The sequence below is a fragment of the Scleropages formosus genome, chromosome 25 (genome assembly GCF_900964775.1).
Source record: "Scleropages formosus chromosome 25, fSclFor1.1, whole genome shotgun sequence".
NCBI lineage: Eukaryota > Metazoa > Chordata > Actinopteri > Osteoglossiformes > Osteoglossidae > Scleropages > Scleropages formosus.
In genome coordinates this window covers 8,680,650-8,703,771 of record NC_041830.1, presented here as the reverse complement: position 1 = coordinate 8,703,771, position 23,122 = coordinate 8,680,650, and the positions used below count along the sequence as shown (strand labels likewise).

The window sequence follows — 23,122 nt, the reverse complement described above, 5'->3', positions numbered from 1 at the left end:
CCTCACCTTACAACAAACTTGACTTACAACGACCTGGATTTACAGCAGCCGTTCCATTACGTTTATTATATTGTTTGAATCCCGAAATCTGGCCATAACATCTAATGATGACCGCTCCATCCGCTGTACAATAACAATGGCTGGTTGCACCGCCGCAAGGCACAAATACTTGTTATTGACACCGTCAGTGTGCCTATCAGACGTTACATTTTGTCTACAAAACTCTTTTTCGACTTCCTTCAACGAATTTTTTAAAATGGTCAGCAATTACTGTACTGCATTTATATAATTAGTATTTATTCATATTAACACAAATGACTGAAATTAGTGAAAAAATATAATGAAGCTATAATATACTAACGTGGCATTTGTGCATATTAATTTTAACTATAATTATAGTCTAAAATTTGTATTATATGAATTTACGGCAAAGTCAGCTTACAATGAAGTTGTCAGAATGGAACCCTGTAGTAAATGGAGGGCCACCTGTATAATCCCAAAATATTGCATAACCCTGATACTATTTACACAAAACGTACATCATAGAGCCTCACTGGTTACGTAGCTGGGCTGCCGCAGTGCAGATATGTTTTGCTCAAGACGACCTTTTTGCCCTTCTCTTTAAACTGGTCATCTTTCCAGCCTCAAAGTCCTCCCCTCCCAAAGCCTCAGCCCACGGGCCGAAGGAAAACCGCCGCAGTAACGCAAATGCGGATAGATTTATTTCATGCCCCACTGCTTCACACAAATTAAATGTAAAACTGGCAGAGAAGATTTTACTTCTTGTCCCCTCATTTGAATCACATATTGTAAAAAAAAAAAAAAAAAAAAAAAGAAAAAAAATAAGCTGATCCTTAAAAGCACATTTCAGGGTGCAAAGGTAAAACAACAGCTAACGAAAAACTTTAACATTATAAATTGGGGATGTAAGCAATCTTTTCTTTAATTCTTTTCATTGGGTGGTATCAACACAAATGGATACAGAAACACTGCGGGAATGAAGTCTTTATTTTATTCTGAAACAACTGTTGGATGCTTGCCTTATATAACTACAGAGACTTCTTACATAACCAAATAGTGAGCCAAACTCATTCTGAAAAATAAATACAATTATCTACAGCTTTCTTATGCAACGACTGGGGTATTTTTTACATAATACATAGATGATTAATTAACAAAGAGTAATTAAGCAGTCCTGGAGTATTGCCACAACCATCACAATATTCAAGCAGTCCAGAAAGAGCCTGGAAAAAAGAGATAAGAGCTGGAAAATCTAGCACATTTCTAATTTGTGGAAAAATATTTCTAAGGGGGGGACTTAGTATAAAAAGAGGTTCTATTGTTAATGCTTTCTATTTTGAAAAGAATATTGTACCAGTAATTAATTAACTCTACTATTCACGTGTTCAGAAAGATCAAAATCGTAAACGGGGCACGGCTGAATTTAACTAGCTATTCAGTGACAATGATCTATCGTTACGGGTTCGGACCCTTGTTGCGAAGCTGATCCGCTGCTGTCGTAAATAACCAATGGACTGCTCTTACCAAGACAACAAAACCAAGCATTTCTATGTAATTCCAGTTATGGAAATAATTTTCTAAATTTGCAGATTTCACAAAACTATGACGCGATACTTGCGCATGAATTCGTTATTAAAACAGAAATGACCTTACAACGTGTCCAGGGTAAGGCTTGGTGTAAGTAAGGTCGCAAGTTCACATTATGCTACAGCAATTTTTATCTTCTTCCCGTAATGCAAATTAGTACTGTAGTCTATATCAGACTGGAAAGATGAATAGCACATAATCGTATTTATGGCCATGTTCCAAGACCAATCTAGGTTATGGGAGTCCTCCTAGCAATCATCTCTTTCCCGTCAGAGCAGGAGTGCCCCATGTTAAAGGACTGGGGCAATGATCTGAACTGATCAACCAAGTATGACTGAAATTATTAAAAAAATGCAAAACTGCTCACGGATGGAAATTCATGGGCGGTAAGGTTACAGTAAAAATTTGAAATCTGTGTAGATCTTCAAGGTTACGGCAGGACGAAGACATGATCAGAAGGAGCATCTGTGACAGAACACTGGATGATGTACATGAAGGAAACATCTGTGGTCCCAGCGAATGATGACACCTCTTCATCCTTCAAAATACATGGACAGGAGCACCACTGGACCGCACTGTCTCGGTTTTGAAACAATGGGTTGGTCACAGTCCAGGCAATGTTGGTAATGAAATGCTTGTATCCTGGAAGTCTGGATTCAGTGTTATGTTTCGGAAGAATGTACCGCGTGCATTATAAATAACAGCACCTTTATCTACCTACAATTCCTGCACTCAAAATAGTCTTTGCACTGGTCTCTGAGGAAGAGGTTGGGCCTACTGGGTATTTTTAAATAACGACGGTCACGTTTAGCTGCCTTGCTGTGAAACTAACCTCCGATTAACATTTATAAATAAACCGAAGCACAAGAAAGATATTCTGCAACAGCCCTGGAGAGCATAAGTAATTTTCCAGGGCAGTAAAAATGACTGATTCGGTCAAATTTTAATTCAAAACTAAACTTCCTCAAGACTGAAGTAATTACAATTTCTTTTTTTTTTTTTTTTGCCTGATCATGGTGCTCAGACCTGAGCCTAACGTTCCCTGCTAACCACGAAACCACGTCCAGTAGGTGCTTCATGACACAATTTAAGAGAAGTCCATCCCATAAGGCAGAAAAACGTGATTTTTAGATCCATCAGTTGCTGTGCGATTCCCTTGTTCTTTCCGTTTTGCTTTCAACCGTGGAAATGTGCACTTCAGAAATGAAGTGGTTGGGGCGGGGGGTGGGACTGCAACCTGTTGAAAATGCAATTTGCTTTCATGCAGCAAAGCATAAAATTCATGTGAAAGGGCCACATGGAAGGGAACACCACTCTTGACTTTCCAAACAGTTCTTGCTTTTCCATATCCTCCAGCCCTTAATAAAGTGAGTACATGTTCCCACAGCGTGCACAGAAGAGGTTTTCCGCAGTAAAACCAAGGAAAGTTCCACAGAAGGCACAAATCATAAATGTGGCATAACACTGGCACTGCTGATAGTAAGAAGCTTGAAAATGATCAAAACTTGTCCATCACATATAGGGTTGTATATTGTAAAAACAGCATTATCTACATACTGTATGACGCACACTTGTAGGACAAAAGAGGTCGTTTCCACCTTTCACTGATTTGTCATTAACTCCAACAGATTTGAAAGTATCTTTTTATCTTGCCACGGTAAACCAAATGCAAAGTTTTACTTAAAAAGAAGAAAAAAAAAAAAAAAAAAAGTATAAAACTAAGTGTTTTGTCACCAAAATGCCTGCTCCTTGCCTAAATATTATAAACTCATATTTCCAACTAACTTTTTCTTGCCTCCCCGGTCTACCTTTCTGTATGTTTACTGCTGTTTTACGTTGCTTAGCAACAGCGATCTGTCAGGAGAACTGGTGGTTGACGATGGGGGAGGGGGGATTCCTCCACGAGCGCCAAACACGGTGTTGTCAGCGTCTCCACCAGCGGGCCTCGGCTGAAGATGTCACGCAGACAAGCTCTCCGCAGAGAGGAAAGGGCCGAGCACGCCAGGGCTGGAGTGGCGCCGACAGCCCGAAGTGCCGTTGCGGCATTTTGACCTTTTTTGTAGGGCGATCCTCTACGGAATCCCGCCGCATTCACGGCTATGAATCATTCAGCTGCAATAGTGATGGTTACATCGCACTTGCGTTATTCTTCAAACTGACGCACATTTGATTCAAATTAGCAACAGCACAGCTCGGGATATTCCTGTGGCAATTCTGCACTACTTGCCTTGTCTGATTATTTGGACCAAGAAGCACTGTGCTTCTGGAGCTATTTCAGCCATACGGTTCTTTGTAAAGTGACTCATCTGCACTGTTGGACCGGTGAGGGGGAAAGAGTCGGGAGTGGGACCTGGCCTTTACCTTGTGAGCCTACATCATCCTTCCCCTCGCACACAGTCGTCCTGTTAGCGAACCTATTTCCGCCACACGTGACAGATTTGTGGCCGGAGCCGTCTCATCATACCTTTGCGGAGTAATTTTAAATATTAGCAGTGCGCACATGGAGGACCCTTAAAGTTACTGAAGGATTCTCTTAAACGGCGAACGGGTACCAAAAAAATGCATTCTGGCAACAATCATAAATATGAAGAAAAGGCTACAAGTCACATTTGTGGCTCACCAGGGGGGATTCCCTCTCAGGGGGGATTCCTTCCCAACTCAGACTTTTCCTGAGTTTATTCGGAAACACAAGCAGCTATTCGAAACTCAGGGAATATGATCATCTCAGACTAAGGGCTAACAAAAACAGCAACCCGTACTGCGAAAATGTGCCGCAACCCACCCGGACGGTATATATACACAGGTCATATATCACACATTGTTGCGGCTGTGGCGTCGCAGAGGGAATTTGAGTTCGACTTGCAAAATACCATGATGCAAGAGCACCGCTGGCCACAGCTGAAGAAGCATGACGCTTGTTGCCATGGGCACTGCCAGTTCAGGCACTTCCCACCTTTATCTTATTCTTATCACAAGGTTTTTGTTTTTTTTTTAATCTCCTAGAGAACGCGACCGTTCGCTCGCTCTTGTAGGCTCCAGAATGCAGCCCCGAGTGAACCGCGATGAGTTCGTTTTAGACACGTGAGCTGGAGTTGAACTCCTACTCCTTGAGAGGGAAAGGGTGTAGAAGCTATTAACTGGTATGGATCCCTTACTAATCTGCTAGTACAACAGCGGCAGCAGTAAGGCTGTAGGAACACAAGTCTATGCCAAGTTGGGTCAAACTTTACAGGTGGGTTGGGTTGATGGATTCTACCGTACACGTGCACAAGAATCCTGACTTAACTTTTAAAAGACACACTGCAAAGATGCAGAAGCAAACACAACAGGCTACAGAGAGACGGGACTCAACATGGTCCAGAAGCTTTCAGAAGCTGGGGAACCAGCTAGCATATCACCCTCAGGGGAAACAAAGGATTCCAATGGGAGAGTCCCGCACATATCTGAGGGCATTCCGTTGAGCTACACTATCTCTGACAGTTGAAAATTACCATAACATTAGGTAACCAAATTCTGAGCTGCATGGCTCTGTATTTTTTCTCTCAGCTTTGCAAATCCTATTGCCAGCCTCAAGTCAGAGACTAGGGATACCGTTTCATGTCTGCAGAACACAGCCCAGTGTGCAAGACGAAAGCACTTTTACACCCAGGAAATCTTTACTTACAGACGCAATGTGTTGAGAGGCAGGGATAGAGGTGACTGTTAAACACGCTCCTTATGAACTCCAGAGAATCCAAATGAAGCTGGTGAAACTCAACCTCCTCATGCCTGCACGTGATCCTTAACAAAGCCGTACATTAACCGTAACTGCTTTCATGAGGCCGTGGCAAGGAAGAAGGGTCAACAAAAGTATAATTATACAGTCCCAGGACTGCCAGATGTTCTCCAGTGTATGCCTACACTTAATTCCAACTCAAATTTAGACCTTTACCTCTGTGCATATATGAGGCAAAAAGGGGTGCAAAGGGGGAAGGTGCAGTCCACCTTGCATGCAGCTCTGATTGGGATTTAGAGGATGGAAAAGGACAGCATGGAAAACCCAAACAGCAACAGTTGGAACTGAAACAACCTGGAAGAGTCACAACCTACTCTGACACTAGATCCTAGCAGAAGCTTGTTGCACCAAAGCAAAAGCTTGTGGAAGAGCAATGAGCTTAGATATTCCTGAGGATGTTCCAAGCCTTCTGTATTATTTGATCAGAGTTCAGAGCCAAAGAAGCTTGCAAAAAAAATAAAAAAAAAAAAAAAAAACACCAGAAAGAAAGGGTCAGAACACACTAAGTGGGAAAATTCTTTGAAAGATCACAGTACGTGCACACAAAGACAGTTTATTTATAGTGGTGATACAAAGTATTTTCCACTTTGGCTTACTGTCGCCAACCATAGCAGCCTTCGAAAGAAGACACACCTCATGTGCAGGAAACAGTTCTTCGAGAGACATGACATTTCACTCTTACCGGCCACCTCCACGATGTCTCCTGGCACAATGTCCCGCGCCTTGATCCTCTGCACACCCTTCCTGTTCATGCGGTACACCTTCCCCATTTCCGGCTCATATTCCTTCAAGGCCTCGATGGCATTCTCGGCATTCCGCTCCTGGGGGGCCAAGGAAGGAGAGTAGCCATAAGAGTCTCATCGGTACAGGAGTTTACCCTGTGCAGGGTTACTTCTCACAGGCCGCTCATTAGCTAAGATTTATGCTTAATAATATTGGGGAAATATTGGGGTATGATCTCCATTATACAGTGTTTTAAGAAGCATTGGTTCTTGTCTTTATGAGCCATTAAGGAAGACACAGGATGCTGACTTTAACTTATCCTTTGGAGACCATGCATGGTTTTCTATATGTGCTGAAGCGTGGCCTGAGTGAAACTCTGTCAGAATGCAAGAACTTTAGATTCTGCCTTAGTCCAGTACATCCTCATATGATACATTCAAGGATAGCTCTGCTGTGTTTTAAATGTAAGGCTGTTCCTGGCACTTTTATACATTTATTCTGGGAATGTGATGGAACGCATGCTTTTTGGAATGGGGTTCACTCAACCATTCAGAAAAGCTTTAGCAAAAAGGTTTGATCTGTCTCCCTCTATATTCTTGCTAAACCACAACTTAGACTTGCTGTCTGATGAAGGTATAGAACATGGGATGATTACTCTTGCATACCTGGCAAACAAAATCATTTTATTGGTAGGGTTCAAACCAGAAGCTCCTTCTACAAATATGCGGTTAACCCAAATATGCGACTTTCTTCTGCTAGAAAAATTAAAGCTTAATGAGCATAGGTCAAATGACTTATGGAAGTTCTGAATATCCTTTTAGATCCAAGACTGCTACATCATGAAGCCTGTGAAATACCGCAACGTTATGCCCTTGCATTGCACTGTGTAAGGTTACGTACTGGTAATTTCTTTGTGTTGCTCTCATCCAGTGCCGTTCTGTTCTGCTTTTAATCAATTAAAACAACCTTTAAAATAAATAAATAAACAAACAAACAAAGAATTTTTTTTTAAAGCTGAATATAGTGGCTTAGGGTGGAAACGTAGAAAGAATGTTGAGCAGAAGAACTGCTCATTACATTCACTGGTCCCATTTCAGAACAACAGAAGGCCTTCTTGAAATGCTTCACCTGGAAAAACCAAGCATAAAAACTGAAGCGCTGCGGGGGGCTGCACCGAAGGTAGCCTCCTAAAGCAAGCTGGGCCGGCTCACACGGCGCTCTTGTCCGAGCACGCAGAGGCCCGCGCTCGGAACAGTTGGCACAAACCGGACGACGGCCCGAACAGGCCGTCCATCTTAAGTGCGCGTCTGGTTCGCGGCAGTCGTCACTCGCCGCTTTGCGGATGGAAGTGAAAAGCCCTCGTTCAAACCGACGTCGTCTCTAAATCGCCAGTGAACCTCTTCTTCCTGAAACACCTTCTTTTCCTGGAATCATAATCGACCGCCTTGTATTGGGCTGTCAGAAAGGTGAGCCTGTTTAAACAATTCTCCTTTCACTACTAAGTAATTGCCCTCGAGGCTAAATTTAGATTCTTTGGCTTATATGGTCTGCTTCGACAGTCTCTCTCCAGAAGTGTTTAGCTTCATGACTCGCTACAGAGAGGGGATCATTCTTGACTATTACCCAAACTAAGGACAAGCAAAAATAGCAAGGTAGCACAGTGGTTAAAGTTACTATCGCTGCACTTGGAGAAATCAAGGTTTGAATCCCACGTCCTCCTGTCGTACCTCTGAGCAAGATGCTCGCCATAAGTTGGTCCAGTAAAAATGACGCGGGTGCATAAATGGGTAAATCATAAGTAGCTTAACGCTAAGTTGCTGTTAGCCAATGAACAGCGGAGCAGAGCCATGGGTAGTACACACCCGCTCCTTACAGAATCAGAACAAAGAAAGGTAATCAAACTAAAATTTACATTTTATTTATTTTATTTTTTTTTTTACATTTATTTATTTAGCAGACGCTTTTCTCCAAAGCGACCTCCAACAAACTCTATGTAGTGTTAATAGCCCACATGCCTTATTCACCCTGGTGACTTACACTGCTAGATACACTACTTACAATGGGTCACTCATCCATACATCAGTGGAACACACTCTCTGTGTGTCACTCACACACTATGGGTGAACCTGAACAGCATGTCTTTGGAGTGTGGGAGGAAACCAGAGCACCCGAAGACTTACACTGCTAGATACTACACTACTTACACTGGGTCGGTGGCTTTCACTGTATCAGCATCTTCAGGATGACATCAACAAGTAGAAGAAATCGGATGATCAGGATAACGGCAGTGGAATCATGATTCGAATGAGGGGAAACTTCTCCCATCTGGGTTGTCTAGTTCCTGACTGACCCCCAGCAGTCCGCCCTTTCCTTATCTTTCACACAGAGATGCACGCAGGTACACTCAACACAATTTAGGGAATGTTTATGGAGAAGTAGCCTTTGGGATGGAGATCTGCTTCATTCTTTCCATATTCAAAAACGCAACCATCCCTCCCACCATCTCCCCACTACTTTTTAGCCAATGAAAACCATCCAGCTAGGGCAGCGCCCACAAATCAAACAGATGGGCCGTTCGCTTGCTAACGAATGCGACGGTTACTTATCTCCTTCGCTGGGCTTTGTTTAAACACGGCACTCTTGCCCATGCAAATACAAAGTGGCACAAAGGCGAAAGAGCATCTTATGGGGTGAAGGCTCAAACTGGACAGTTGCGTCGTTTTCCATCGCAGAAGCCTTCAGGAACCTCATACGTCACGCTGTAAGCCTTCATATAGTTGCATGTTCTCAATAGCAAACGTGATGATAAATGTCCAGTTGTCAGAGACCAAACACACACACACACACACACACACACACACACACACACACACACACACACACACCTCCAGAATTAAAAATGCTGTTTTACAGTGTTCAAATGCTGCGTAAACAAGACTGTGGTTCAGTACTAAATACACCTGACCTAAAACTGAACACTGACACTTTTCAAGGGATGAAATTAAGTTGATGCAATGACCCAAAAAAATGACAACTGCAGCTTTATTGATGCTGTGGAAGAATTATGGAAAATGAGCTCGCACCTGCCAGACGCCAATCACGGCATTGGCAATGAGGATCAGCAGGATGACAATGGGCTCCACGAAGGCTGTGGTCGTCTCCTCGCCCTCCTCGAACAGTGCCAGCACCTTTAAAAAAAAAAAAAAGAAATATTTAACAAATGGAAGACAGATGTGAGTGTTGAGGTGCTAATAAACAAACGGGGGACCAGACCATTTCAGCACTATTGATATGAAGGTCAAGGGTAAGAAAACACACTTATGGTATACAGCAGTTTACAAGAAGTACTGAGCCCAGGTAATGCATTGGCAAGATGTGCTATTTAACTATCAACTACAGCCCGAACCACTATGGCAGAGGCATGTGTTTTGTCCATTGTTGCATGTCACATACTGCAGGTGACCGCAGGTCACAAGGGAAGCACAGTGACCGCTGGCCTTACACAACACATGAACGAACAAGTGCACACACACCATTATAGATAAAATTTGAATCGCACCTGTAGGGAAAAGGTCAGGGAAGATGATGTCGGCTTATGCATACTCTGAAAGATTAATAAACTGTAATACAGACAATGTTGCACATTTGACACGTTGTGGCACGCAGGAGTACAGCTGCGCCCACCTCCGGGACCATGGGCCGCATCTGATTGATGGGGTTCAGATGCAACGATTCTAGAAAAGTGGAGAGACTAGGGACAGGACTTTTTGCCCAATGCTCATGTGTTATGTTTCATTTATATGGTTGTTGCACTGTTTATTTTACAGTTTTAATTAAAAAAAAAAAAAAAAAAAAACCAACCTCCGTAAGTCCACCTCGTACCACCTCTTGCCCGGCCATTCACTGAACAGGGCCGCACACACTTTCATAACGCCAAGGCACGATCAACAAATCACGAGCAGGGCGGATGAAACTTTGCATCTCCAAATCTTCAGATCAAATCAATATTAGGCTCCGATTGCGTATTTTAACGACACAAGGTATTGATGAACAGTTACCAGCTGCATACTTGTAGCGCATGTACAAGTGAAGATCTGATTTTTCTTTGCTAAAATAAGATAGAACTAACTACAAAATACTATACATCATGACTGCCTATGTATTCAGTTTTTTCCACCACTAGAATGTAGGACTGAATGTTTGAGGATTTTTTTTTTCCCCCCCTTGTAAATGAACTACACAAATGCCTTAAACACAGAATGTGTCGTTCGGTGATTTGAATAATTCAGCTCATGCCTGTATAACACTAATCATTTTTTAAAAAAATAAATAAATAAATAAATAAATGTAAAAGATCATTACTGACTTCATGACTTGCAGTTTACTTTTCACTTCCTAGAATTCATCATTTCGGCAGCTCAGAAAGAAAGACGGCGGTTTAGCGACTCCACGGTGGATCAGAGTTGTGGATTTCAAGGTCTATAAGGTCTCTACAGATAAGAACCACGCATGCATGTGAAAAAACATTCTGCATGCATTGTTTATAATACTGATGCAAGCCTTGACATTCCCTGTACAGTTAACATTTTACTTGGCCAAACCATGTGCCTTAACTCATTTCATTGAGAATGGTAGGGTGGGTTAGGACATTGCATGATTATTGCATAATGGGAGTATTACAGTATTTGATCAGACTCCTATATTAGCTACACCCTCTAAGAATCTGAACTGTTCCACACAAGCAGGTAAATATCATGATGGTTTAAAAAAAAAAAAAAAAAAAAAAAAAAAAAAATCTTAATTTTAATGGGGGTTTTCATTTTTCTTCCCTTCCTCAAAACTGTGCAGGCGGTGGTGTGGTACCACACGACAGTTTGCTTAAACATCATAAATGAACAATTAAAAGACCATAAAACTATTCTGCAAAGCTCTTGTTTATGGTGCTGCAAGGAAGCGGAGGTCAATGAAAAACTTCAACCTGTCCAAGGCGGCTCACACTTAACAGGTATTTCGGGTGGTTTTACCAGTCCCTGGCGGGGTGGCAAAGGGAGCTATGACCCACTGTGGAAAAGTTCACCTACAAGATCCTGCTTTCCACACGACGGAAACGCACGATCGGGAAAAAGCGGAACGCAAATGGGAGAAACGAGGATTTCCGATTTATGAGCTCCTCCGCGGGATCGGCAACGTGGTCAATCTGATATCAGCAACAGACAGAGAGACAAAGCTATAGACAGAGACAGAAACCCAGATAGATGGAGACAGAAGGACGCAGAGACACAGCTAATAAAACCGGATCACTGCGACACACGGCACAAAAACAAGGCTAACATTAAATCTGCAAAGTGGGTTCTTTATTTCCATAACTCTCTAAATGCATTACTAAAAGCATTCAGATTTGCTGTAACAATAACAGAGATTGTATTAAAAAAAAAAAAAAAAAAGCTAAATTCATTAGAAAAGGTTAAGAACAGTCTTGCATTGCAGTGCCCTTATATAACCAAGCACAAACGCACTTTTCCAACAAAAGGGCGCATCTAAAGAACCACCGTAGCATGTCAGCGTTAAAAAAAGCAACAGCTACATCAGCTGTTTACTGAAAATATTGTAAGTTCCATGGGAACAAATTCAATAACCTCTTGACTGGCTCAACTCCCTTTCCTGCTTTCAATGTTCCTATATGCCCAGACTCCTGAGGGAAGAAAGAAACGAAAAAAAAACATTCCATTCTGCCAGCCAAATAGGAAGCCTATTTGATTGTTTTCAGTGACCTTTCAAGTCCCCCCCCCCCCTCCATCGCCTGTCCGACTTGCTCCCCGTACTGAGGTCGGGCGGCTTGGCCTTCGGAGTTTCACCTGTACGCCTCCAGCCAATTTACAGTCCGTGTCCTTTCTAAACGGGTGGGGCTTCCGAGCCGAACAAAAAAAAGTCCGGCAACAGGAATTCGATCCAGCAACCGAGCATGCATATGATGCGCCTAAGTAATCGCCGTGCCTTTTATGGAGAATTTTTAAACTTTAACGCATTATGCAATCTGTATAGGTTAGTTCCCTTACTGTTGTACCCTCGATCAAAAAAATTACAAATGGGTAAATCAGTGTAAGGAATTTAAGGTTGTAAGTCACTTTGGAAAAAAGCATCAGCTAAAAGAATAAATGCAAATTGTTGTACGTGGCCTCGGAGAAAAGTATCAGATAAATGAATAACTAACTATAAAAATAAATGGCTGGCAAAAGCTGATGAAAGGATGGGAACCGGACAACGGCAGCGCCCAGCAAAGACATGGGCTGGACTTCACTGTCCAATAAGTGTTTGAATGGTGGTAACTAAGACACCATAATCCACTCATGTGCGACTGAGTAGAAACTCAAAGGAGAAAGAAGCTGTCGCCGTGAACAAACACGCTCATGCAACCCTAAACCACATTTCCAGATCTGCCAATAATTTCAGTGGACAAATGTCCTTCATAAAGCATGTGACTGTAGTGGAAAAACTAGGTCTCAGTTATATTCCACTGAATCAACTTCAAAAATGTATTTTTTATACTGTAAATATACAGTATTGGTCTGGAGATGGACATTCACATACTGTGTTTAAACTTATTTTTTTTACAAAAATCAGAAAATTAATGAATGTGCTTCAAGCGTAAGAAGATAGTGTATAGATACTGGCTAGAATTTCTGGCTGTTACTGCCCCTTCTCCAGGTGAGGGACAGTGATGCTGAGCATGACACGAACATTTATTTGTCTAGCTGACACTTTTCTCCAAAGGAACTGACAGTGTTAAGCTACAAACGATCATTTACTCTTTTACACAGCACGGTATAGCTGGAGAAAAGTGTTTGCTAAATTAATAAATAAATGTAATGTGAGGGTTTGCCATTTCCTCCATGTATAAAGTCATTTAAATATTGTAAGACATTGACAGCTAATATTCTTTTTCTTTGACATTCTGTTATCATTACTACGTAAAGTATATTTGTAACCATTTACAGTAATTGACTAGAGGAATTTAGGTTAAGGGATCAAGGATGCTGTACCTACTGGAACTGGAAGGCAAGGTACCTACCCTGAGCTCATAAAAACTGTAAAAAATATTAAAAATTACCCAGCTGCATAAATGAGTACATGAGGGTAAGCAGCCTACCATTGTGAGTGACTTTGAAGGAAAGCATTAAATAAACGAATAAATGTAAATGTACTATAGTACAATCATTCAACGTCACATCTGGAAGGTATATATACTGGACAAAAAAAGCTGATCAGCACAAACATGCAAGGACAGACGGAGGCATCCTTTTCAAATCAGCGTAGTGGTTAGAGCTGCTACTTCTGGTCCCAAAGGCTGCGGGTTCGCATCTAACCTCTGATTGTAGTACCCTTGAGCAAGGTACTTACCCTAAATTGCTCTGGTGAACTTACCCAGCTGTATAAATGGGGTGAATAACTGTAAATACCGTAACACTGTAAGTCGCCTTGGCAAAAAGTGTCAGCTAAATGAATAACCGCATTATAACTCAATATACCGTACTACAAAGTGCAATCCGTGTTTTAGGTGGAAAACTCGATTGGGCTCGGTAGGAAGGTTCCGGAAACCGACACAGCTTGGGATCTTGCACGGCGAAGAGTGACGGATCTACTTACGAAGGAGACGCAAGCTGCCAGCAGGAGAATCCTCACCAGGAGGTCCTCAAACTGCTCCACCACCAGCTCCCAGAGGGACTTGCCTGAGACACATGGGGATGGAGAGAAGGTCAAGGAGGCGGCGCGGCGGTCCGGCAGTCCCCGGCGAATCCGGGCCGACTAACCCTAAACTGTCGATTACGCTGACGACAGCCTCCAACGTAACGAATACGAACGCGAGACGGTACATGATTAACGGCTAACGCCAGCGCGCCTCCGTTCGTACGCCAAGTACGGGGCTACGGAAGGCGCGCGCGACGCCCCGGAAAACTGCCACGGGCCCGTTTGCTCGCGGGATTTACTTCGCTCTGGCACAACAACCTCGACTTCTGCCACGAACAAAAGTGTGCGAAAGCAGCGGGACTTTCTCCGGAAAGATCAATATTTACCTTCTTCAGCTGGGAGCTCTGTGCGCCGTTGTTACACGATGGAGGCGATGCAAAGGGGCAGAAGGGAACAGGAAGAAGAAAAATAAATATTATAAGTATGCGCACACACAAACAATGTAAAAACAACAGAAATCAGCCGATTGATGCTGGGAAGCATCCAACTTAAACTCGGGGCAGCAGGTGGCGTAGTGGTTACGACTAACCCCTTCACCCAGGTTCTACTGTCCCTCATCATATTACTTACCATGAATTTCTCCGGTAAAAATTACCCAGTACTAAAAAGGGGGAAATCGCTGCAATTAGATGAACATTTTAAATCTATTGAGAGAGTCTGCTAAATAAACAAATGTAAACACGAGCATGATATCGTGAAGCAACTCATAATTAGGGAAACCGTTGTGCGGGTACAGCCGAGTGTAGCCTCTTCGGAACGTGGGTGAAATTCAACTGAACGAGTGCGGAAGCTTCGAAGAAAATCTCCGGTTAGAAAAAGAAATGGAAAGGAGAGACGGCGTTCTGACACTGAACAGACACAGGCAAAGAGAGGCCAACTGTGGCCTTCAGATGGAACTGTACCATGGTAAATGGTTTCTCCCCCCCCCCTCCCCGAGATGAGATTTTTGGTGTTTGGAAAAGAATGTTCCTCCAGTCAAGGGCACCTCTGAGGATGCTGCCATTATTTATTCAGCTTTATCAAAACTGACGAGCTTTTTCCAACATCACATGAGGACTCCCAGGCTTCTCTTCAACACAAGTTTTGCTTCGTGCGTAATATTTCGCCTTAACGTTCGCAAAGCTTCGGCATTTGCTATCATAGCTGCTTTTCCATTCAGTCGCTTCCACGTGGATATCCAGTTAGGTAAGTTAGTGTCAAAAGCAAAGGATGGGGGATTTTTTTTTTTGCGTTCTTCAGATGAAATGTAGAAATTGGTATTAATTTCTAATGAGTAAAACAAAAACCGGTAAACTGCTTTATCACGTGAATAGGGCAACTGGTAGCGTAGTAGTTCGAGCTGCTGCCTTTGGACCCAAAGGTTGCAGGTTCAAATCCCGCTCCAGCCACAATACCCTTAACCAAGGCACTTACCCTCAATTTCTCCAGTAGAAATTACCCAGCTAAATATTGCTAAATAACTCAAGGTAGCTAGATGCTCCAAGTCACTTTGGTGAAAAGGGTCAAATAAATGCAAATAATGAAATTGTGGAAAATGCCACACTTTAATAAGCATGACCAGTACAGTAGCTCAGAAGTAAAAGCACACAGGTTATGTGACAAACAAACATTACAACCTCATGGTTTTCAATTATCATTAAATGTCTGTGTGCCTATAATGAACTTTCAAAAAATCTCGGAGTTGTGCAGATTATTCAGATAGGAAGAAATTACAACAGACGCATAAAAACTACACTCAAAATGTACTGGGACAATATTCGCCGTGTTGAACGCCACGTATTCACACGTATGCTGCTTCATACAAGAACCCTTACCGGCCCATCACATATTAACGTCTGGAGCTCTGAAATGTTAATAATCAATTCTTGATGCATTCGATCCGATTCAATTTCACTGTCAGGGCTGCTTTATTCTGGTGGCTATTTTAGCAAAAACAAAGCAACAGTTACATTTCAACGTGCAGGTGATCGGATTCAAATTGCACGGATGGAGAAAGTAGCCTCACGTGTTGAGCAAAGAAATCACTTAAGAGGGGGGAAACTTTGAGGGCAAAAGCCATTTTTACCAATATATTTACTTATCACCGAGGTGTCTCCAGCACAGCTGTTACATTAATAACACGCATGCATAATATAGAAACAAATATGATCTCACCCAGCCTTGTAAAGGTCATTTGTTCCCGAAAAGCCCTTAATCGGGCCAATTCTCAAATCGAAGACGTAATCACATTATATTCACCGGTAAAAGCTTTTACGAATTCTCCATTTACATTAAATTTACATATCACCAGATCCCATTAAAATGAACACACTTCCATAGGCAACATTAGTAATACAGGAGTCTCCTTTCATTAATAACTAATACATTACAGCTGTTTAGATGCACTTGTTGCCCTTGATTAGTTTGCGCTTGTTTTTAAAGAAAAAAGGAAAGGAATGAATGGAAAGAATGAAGATGAAGCGACACTAAGTGCAGAGGTTGACGTGGTTTGGAGAGTCCAAACGGGGACACGATCGCTGACACTATGACAAGGGACGGTGGCACAAGGGCCGATGGAGGGCGAGAACTCGGTGCGGCACGAGAAAGCGCGACTCGGAAGACGTCACGGCGGCGCCGGTCTCGAACCATTCGGCACTTGCGCGGTGAGCGAAATCCAAATTCGGTTGTTGGAAACTGCAAGAAATTCTTTGTAATCTGAAGGTGATGAAACGAAACTCCTCATGAAATGAAATTCCCACACACCCATTTGGGCTATCCTGGTAGATGACTATATGACTAGATGACTATTTCTTACTCGCCCATCTCTACCAAACGTCACATCAGCTGCGATAGTTCAGCGAGGCTCCAATAAGGTTTCCGATCCCTCCCGACCCGGGACCCACGTGGCCCCTCCCGCACCCCCGGGAACTGAAGCTGGCAGCCTTCCCCACCCCCGGACGGTGCGGAGGACAAACAAAACAGGCCACAAGACTGGGGACTCGAACCGCAGACACCTGGCGTCAGAGGCCTGGATTTCACACGCCGCTACGGCTGAGCCACAAATCGCATCCAAGAGACGGGAATTTTTTTTTCTTCTTCAGCTATTCTGAGTGAAAAAAATAATTAATCACCAGATATTTTCCAGTCTCCACTTCTTTGAAAAACAACATATCAGAACGCAGCGTGAACTGAAAGTCTCATAGTAAGTAATGGTTTCCCCCTCTCATAGCTTTGATTTTTTTTTAAATAAAGATCAAATCTCAGATTAAGAGACGTTTCAGAACGCTCACAATTCAGCGCCAGTATTAATGGTTTCCGGCCTTTGAAGGGTAGCGAGCGCTTTCGCAAGAGCGACGCCGTGACATTTCCATAAACCGTACCCGCTTATGGAAGACGACAGTGCAAAAAAACCAGTCAGTTACTACGATTCCGCTAACTGAAGATTCTCAAGAGAGTAGCAAGGAGGACGCCTCGGTTTGTTTAAAAATTATTAATAATGAATATTCTGCGACGCATTTCTCGAGCGGAAAACGACGTGCAAAATGGAGCAAGCGGCTCCGGCGCACAGTGACGGCAGGATGCCCCTGGCAAGATGAGTAAGCAGTGGCCACGGGCGTCCTCCGCCCCCTCGCCCCCACGCTCTCGCTGGTATGGCTACTGAACAACGCGTAGGCCTGGGTACGAAGCTCTAGAGGCTGCGGAGGAGTTGGGGGTGGGCAAGGGGTAGCATGAGGAGAGTGGGAGGAAAAGGATCAAGTCTTGCAACTCTACCCCATGCCCCCCCCCCCCTCACTCACAGCTTTATTCTCACCACCCAAACAGAAGAGAACAGGTCCAGCACATTTCCACTGACATTCTGTGATTTGAAAGAGAAGAAAAAGCAACTCCTCCCAAGAATGCTATTAATTTGAAATCATACTTAACATCATTATGGTATAATCCCATGTGATGTATTGGCTATAGCTGCCACTCTAGACCTGATGGACATAGGTTTGATTCCTGCCTCCAGCAGTAATGCCTTTGAACAATGTTCTCACCCTAAATCGCTCCAGTAAAAAATACTGGGTAAATCACTAAGTTGCTTTGGAGCAGAATGTCAGCTAAATGAATAAATGTAGTAACATAGACATGTGAGAGCAAAGGAGGTCACAGGATAAAGAACACAGATTTGCATTTTAAACAGTGATTTGAGGACACTGCATTATTTCTATATTGCTATAATAAATATTTTAACACTAAAGGTCAAAGACATTCATCTTTGTTTGTTACTTCACTCCATAACACTGTATTCTATAAAATAATCATAAATTCATGATTGATGTGCAAAAGCGAGCTGCATTTATGCTTTTTTTGGTTTTGACTCGCAGTTCCAGGTCCGGTGTGCTCAAAGCATTGTGCCATTAACTCATTTGAATAGAGGATTCCTTTCTGATAACTTCTAAGTTCAGCGGTACCTGGAATGTTGCCTTACAGGAATTATGCATTTATATATATATATTATAATTGAGGAACCCGTTAGTCTAAACAGAGGTCACATTTGTTTCCCAGGGCTACTAGAGCTCATGGAAGAAGCTCCCAAGATCACGCAGGGGCATCAATGGTCCATTAACAAACCCAACAACAAAAAAATTATTTTATATGTAGCACAGATTTATAAAGGCAGGGGGAATGATTTACAAAGTGGAGACAGAAAAGCCAAACGTCTACATTTACATTTACTCATTTACCAGATACTTTTCTTGAAGCAGCTCAGAGTGAACAAGGTACATTACACAATACAAAGACGTACAGATGAAGATACAGGACACACAGTTGGTTTGCCCAATACCACCATTTCTGCGAGTGCACAGATGTGATTGCGACAGATAATGATGCAAGTTTATGAAGTTGTTGGGAGATCAAGAGAGAAGGGTGTGGAAAGAGGTTTGAGACCCTTCTTCAATGTTTTAAGGGATTCAGCAGCTCTGAGGGGGAGGGGTAGCTCATTTCACCACAGAGCCAGAACTGAGAATCTACAGATTTTTCATTCTACTCCTGTGACGAGCAATCTACAAAAACAGTAATCTAATTAGGGGAGAGCCCTATTATAATTTTTTTTTAATGCTCACTCCTTTTTCTCTTTTAAATGTGCTAATGAAACTCTTGCACATTCAGCTCCTTAGCTCCCTTTGGAAACCTTAGGGAAACATTCAAAGAACCCAGCCAGACCCAGTGTTTTGATTTCGTTTGCAATGGAACATCGAGCGTTTCCAAGGCCTACGGCTGCCGATCCTAAGCCACAGAAAGCTCGCCCGCCTTGCTTGACGAGCGGCTTAAAAAACAAACGGGCGAAATGCGAAAACTTTAACGTCGGCCTCACAGGTGACTAACGCGTAGCTCTGGGAAGCGATCGTGACACGGCGCTCGTTCGGGAATGATCGCAGCAACAACGTGTGCTGCCAGCACCAGCGATAGACATGCAAATGGGAAATATTTAGAAATGCCACTTAATGTCAAAACATAATCCTGAAGCACTGCAATTAATTGGGGGGTGGGGGGGCGTTATGATTAAGTGTGTTGCTGCCAAAATGCTAAACAAATTTTTTTTTTTTAAACACACACACACACACATTTTCAGAACCGCTTGTCCCATACGGGGTCACGGGGAACCGGAGCCTACCCAGTAACACAGGGCGTAAGGCCGGAGGGGGAGGGGACACACCCAGGACGGGACGCCAGTCCGTCACAAGGCACCCCAAGCGGGACTCAAACCCCAGACCCACCGGAGAGCAGGACCGTGGTTCAACCCACTGCGCCATCGCACCCCTTTTTTTTAAACAATTTCTGTTAATTACAAAAGATTATAGATATTAGGTGGTTGGTGAAAGAAAACTTGAAATCAAACTGCTTCACTCCAAGAAAGAACTGAAATCCAACGTCTAAATGGGATGCAGTGAACAGCAGTTGTGCAAGAGAGAAACTTTTAACAATTTCACTTCTCGGCTCCTTCCATTAAACAACGCAAAAGGGAAAATTTCTTGAAGTTTCCGAACGCAAAGCGGACATCTACCGATCGGCACAGCTTTCCCGTACAGCACAATTTCCCGAAGATACCGGCAACGCCACGGAGAGGTAGCGCGGCGCAGCGCGGGTCCCTCGACTTTCCAGTCGAACGAGCCCTTTCAGGCCGGGATGAAATCGAATTAGCGCTTAGCGATGCCCGAACTTAAAATTAAACGCTAATGAATCCGCCAGACCGTGCCCCTTGCCTCCCCTTGACGTGGCACAAAAGAAAGCCTCAAAAATGTTTTCCATGCTTCACATGTCTGACATAAGCCCTTTTCCCCCATTAACTCTGTGGTTTTCTTATTTAGTTTTATTCTTTAATGGCAGACACACTGGCTACAGAACCCAAGAGCTGAAGGCAATAGGAGGCTTGCAGGGGAAGGCCAGAGGGGCGGGGTTACGGGAGGGTGGCGCCAAGGCTCAAATGGGGTTCCCCGGCCACCCCGAGCCAAGGATTCCCCAGCAGTCATCTGGGTTGTGTCAGCCCAGTCCTGCCCAGGCACATTCCAAAACACTGACTTCACCACGCCTAGCTTCTGGCTCCCACACACACACACACACACACACACACACACACACACACACACAGAGAGAGAGAGAGAGAAAACAAGAGCCAGCCTGTGTATGCACCAGACAGGAGGAGGAACACTTACTTCCTGGATACCGTTGCTAACAACACAGGGCTCGGGCTCAGAGGGCGGCAGGGAGGAGCTCGATCACTTGCATGCAATGGCTTATGTAGGTTTACAAGTCTGCATCTGCACTCCGCTCTTGCTGGATCGAGGCCTTTGTTCCCAATTATCAGCAAAAGCAGCTCGTGTTAACGACGCAATAACGGCTCCCCAACTGGGGATAAAAACGAGACGGCGCGTTAGCGCCTTAAAAAGGCTTCAACACGGTTTCTATGGTTACTGCGTTCCAGCATTACAGGAAGCGCTCTCCACTTGCTGGTGGGGCCAGTATCTTATGACAGCGCTTTTATTTCCCCGAACGACCACGATGCAATACTAAGGCCCATCAGCGGCACCGCGTCTCACGGCGTCCGGGCTGCGTGACCGAACTTGCGATGGAGTCTGGCTTGGCGCGCGTGGAGTTTACATGCCCTCATCCCGCTCGTGTGGGTTTCCTCCCGCAGTCCAAAGATACCGTATGTGTTTCAGATCGAGCGATGACTCCAAATTTCCCTTAGTATGTATGTGCGTGTCATCCGTCTACACCAGAACAATGTAAATTTACAGCGGTGCATCTAACACTGTACGTCACCTTGGAAAAAGCTGCCAGTGAAATATTACACAGTTATCAGCGTACACGCGTTCGGGGGAAAGCCTGTACTATGTTTACGTTTAGCTGACGCTTTTCTCCAAAGTTGCAGTGTTGAGGTTATAATTATTTATACAGCCGGGTAATTTTACTGGCGCAATTTAGGGCAAGCGCTCTGCTCGAGGGTACTACAGCCGGAGGCGAGGCTCGAACCGGCAACCTTTGGGTCCAAAGGCAGTAGCTGTCCCCGTATTTGAATAAATGTACATCTTTTAAGAATTGCTCAAAAGATTTATTGACAGGAATCTACGGAATACCGGAAAATATATTGTGACCGTAACGCGAAGCGTCCTTCCAGTCATTACATACTAATGGGATGGATTACACCGGGATACTTGGAGCAAGTTCGTTCAGGGAGAGGTGTGGGTGAAAGGGGTGAGCGTGTATGTGTGTGTGTGACAGCAAGCGAGTGGAAGAAGGTCACCAAACTCAGGGATAAAGTGCTGTCAAGATGCCTGCATTTAATCGCCCGCGACTAGATGGTTGGAACCGAAGCGCCGCAGAGGCCGTTTGCGCTCCGCTCTGAGTCACGACTAAAATCCGGTGAGGCTTTAAGAGACGGCGAGAGCGAAAACCAGCGAGCGAGTCCGGGGGTGGGCCGAGCAGCGACCGCTGCGAGGGAACGAGGACCGGCGCATTTCGACCTTCACCCGCGCTTGGAAGCCCCACGGACATCCCAAAAGCAAACTCGCAATTTCAAACAAAAAAGGCAGACTTCCTCTTCCTCACTACGGACTGCCAAAAGACGCGGGATGCCATGGGCACTGGCAGGATGTAGCTGACATTCACGGGTAAACATCGGCTCCGGTCGCGGTCGTCGCAATCCGGGTCGCTGCGGCGAGCGCCAGTGACACAAGCACCCATAAATCCACCCGTTTAAGAGCAGCCCACCTGTCGATGGCCAGTGCTCACATTCTCACTCAGCGCTCCTGAAGACAGCCGGTGGCTTTCTAAAACGTCGGTCTGTGAGGAATTGGTCTTTAAGAGTGAGGTGATGTTGACTCTGGGCAACCACAAAAATTATTTCTGATTGTTATTTCTAATGTATTATTTTTATTTTAGAAAATTCTGTCCTCCACTTGACTTCTTAGGAATGTCGCTGTGAGTCCATCTGGTTGCTGCTCATCCTGTTGTTCCTCTAACTTTTCTAAACATCAGTGTCTTTTCAAGAAAGCCCAATCTTCTCGTGACGTGTCCAAAGTGCAATAACCTCAGTCCAATCATTTGTGCACCTAATAAAAGTTCAGCTGCGATTTGATCCAATACTCTTCTGCTTGTTTTCCCAGCTGTTAAGTGACCTTAAAAGTTTCCTCCAGCACCACAGTTCAAAAGACCTCATGTTTTCCCCATCATTTTTTTTTTTTTAAATGTCCAACTTTCACATCCGTATAGCATTCTAAAAAAAAATACCCCTGGTTGAACAATGTTTATGTTCGTTCATGTAGATACATTTAAAGACCCTGTTCTGTTCTTTTGCCGCTGAAAAATTATTTTACTATCGTGGAAAAATATATCAATGTGCTCATTCCCACAGAATGTGAGGCCATTTTTGCACTGGAAATATTAAAAAGTTACAGAAGATCACCCCAGACAGGAAACCATTATCAAGTTGAAATGTATGCATTCTAATCATGGTAAACTGGTGAACTAAATGCTGGTAATGTAATAATAATGCAGGATTTCACAGAGCTTCCTTGGGCACACGGTGGGGGGATGAGATCAACATCAGCATTAATGCTTTGCAAGGTCACCTGAACTCTCACTTTCAGGCCACATTCATTGCACGTATGGAGTGGAAGCAGCGATGTAGAGTCGGAAGCAATTATTGGGTTATTGGAGTCGGAGTCCAACAATGTTCCGACGCCAACTAAATGTAGCGTATATGCCGGCGTATAAGTCGACCCCCAAAAATTAGAGGTGAAATAT

At 43.8% G+C, this 23,122-nt stretch overlaps 1 protein-coding gene across 3 annotated transcripts in view; it reads right to left on the bottom strand.

The window, feature by feature from the left end:
- The window catches only part of atp2a3 (ATPase sarcoplasmic/endoplasmic reticulum Ca2+ transporting 3), a 68,684-nt gene that overhangs the window by 31,630 nt on the left and 13,932 nt on the right, over positions 1–23,122 (bottom strand). For all 3 annotated transcript variants that reach the window (XM_029249018.1, XM_029249019.1, XM_029249020.1), the window contains 4 exons: positions 14,179–14,196; positions 13,751–13,833; positions 9,190–9,294; positions 6,066–6,204 (listed from right to left, as the gene is read on the bottom strand). In XM_029249018.1, the coding sequence (XP_029104851.1) occupies positions 6,066–6,204; positions 9,190–9,294; positions 13,751–13,833; positions 14,179–14,196 (345 nt within the window). The remainder of the gene's footprint in view (positions 1–6,065; positions 6,205–9,189; positions 9,295–13,750; positions 13,834–14,178; positions 14,197–23,122) is intronic.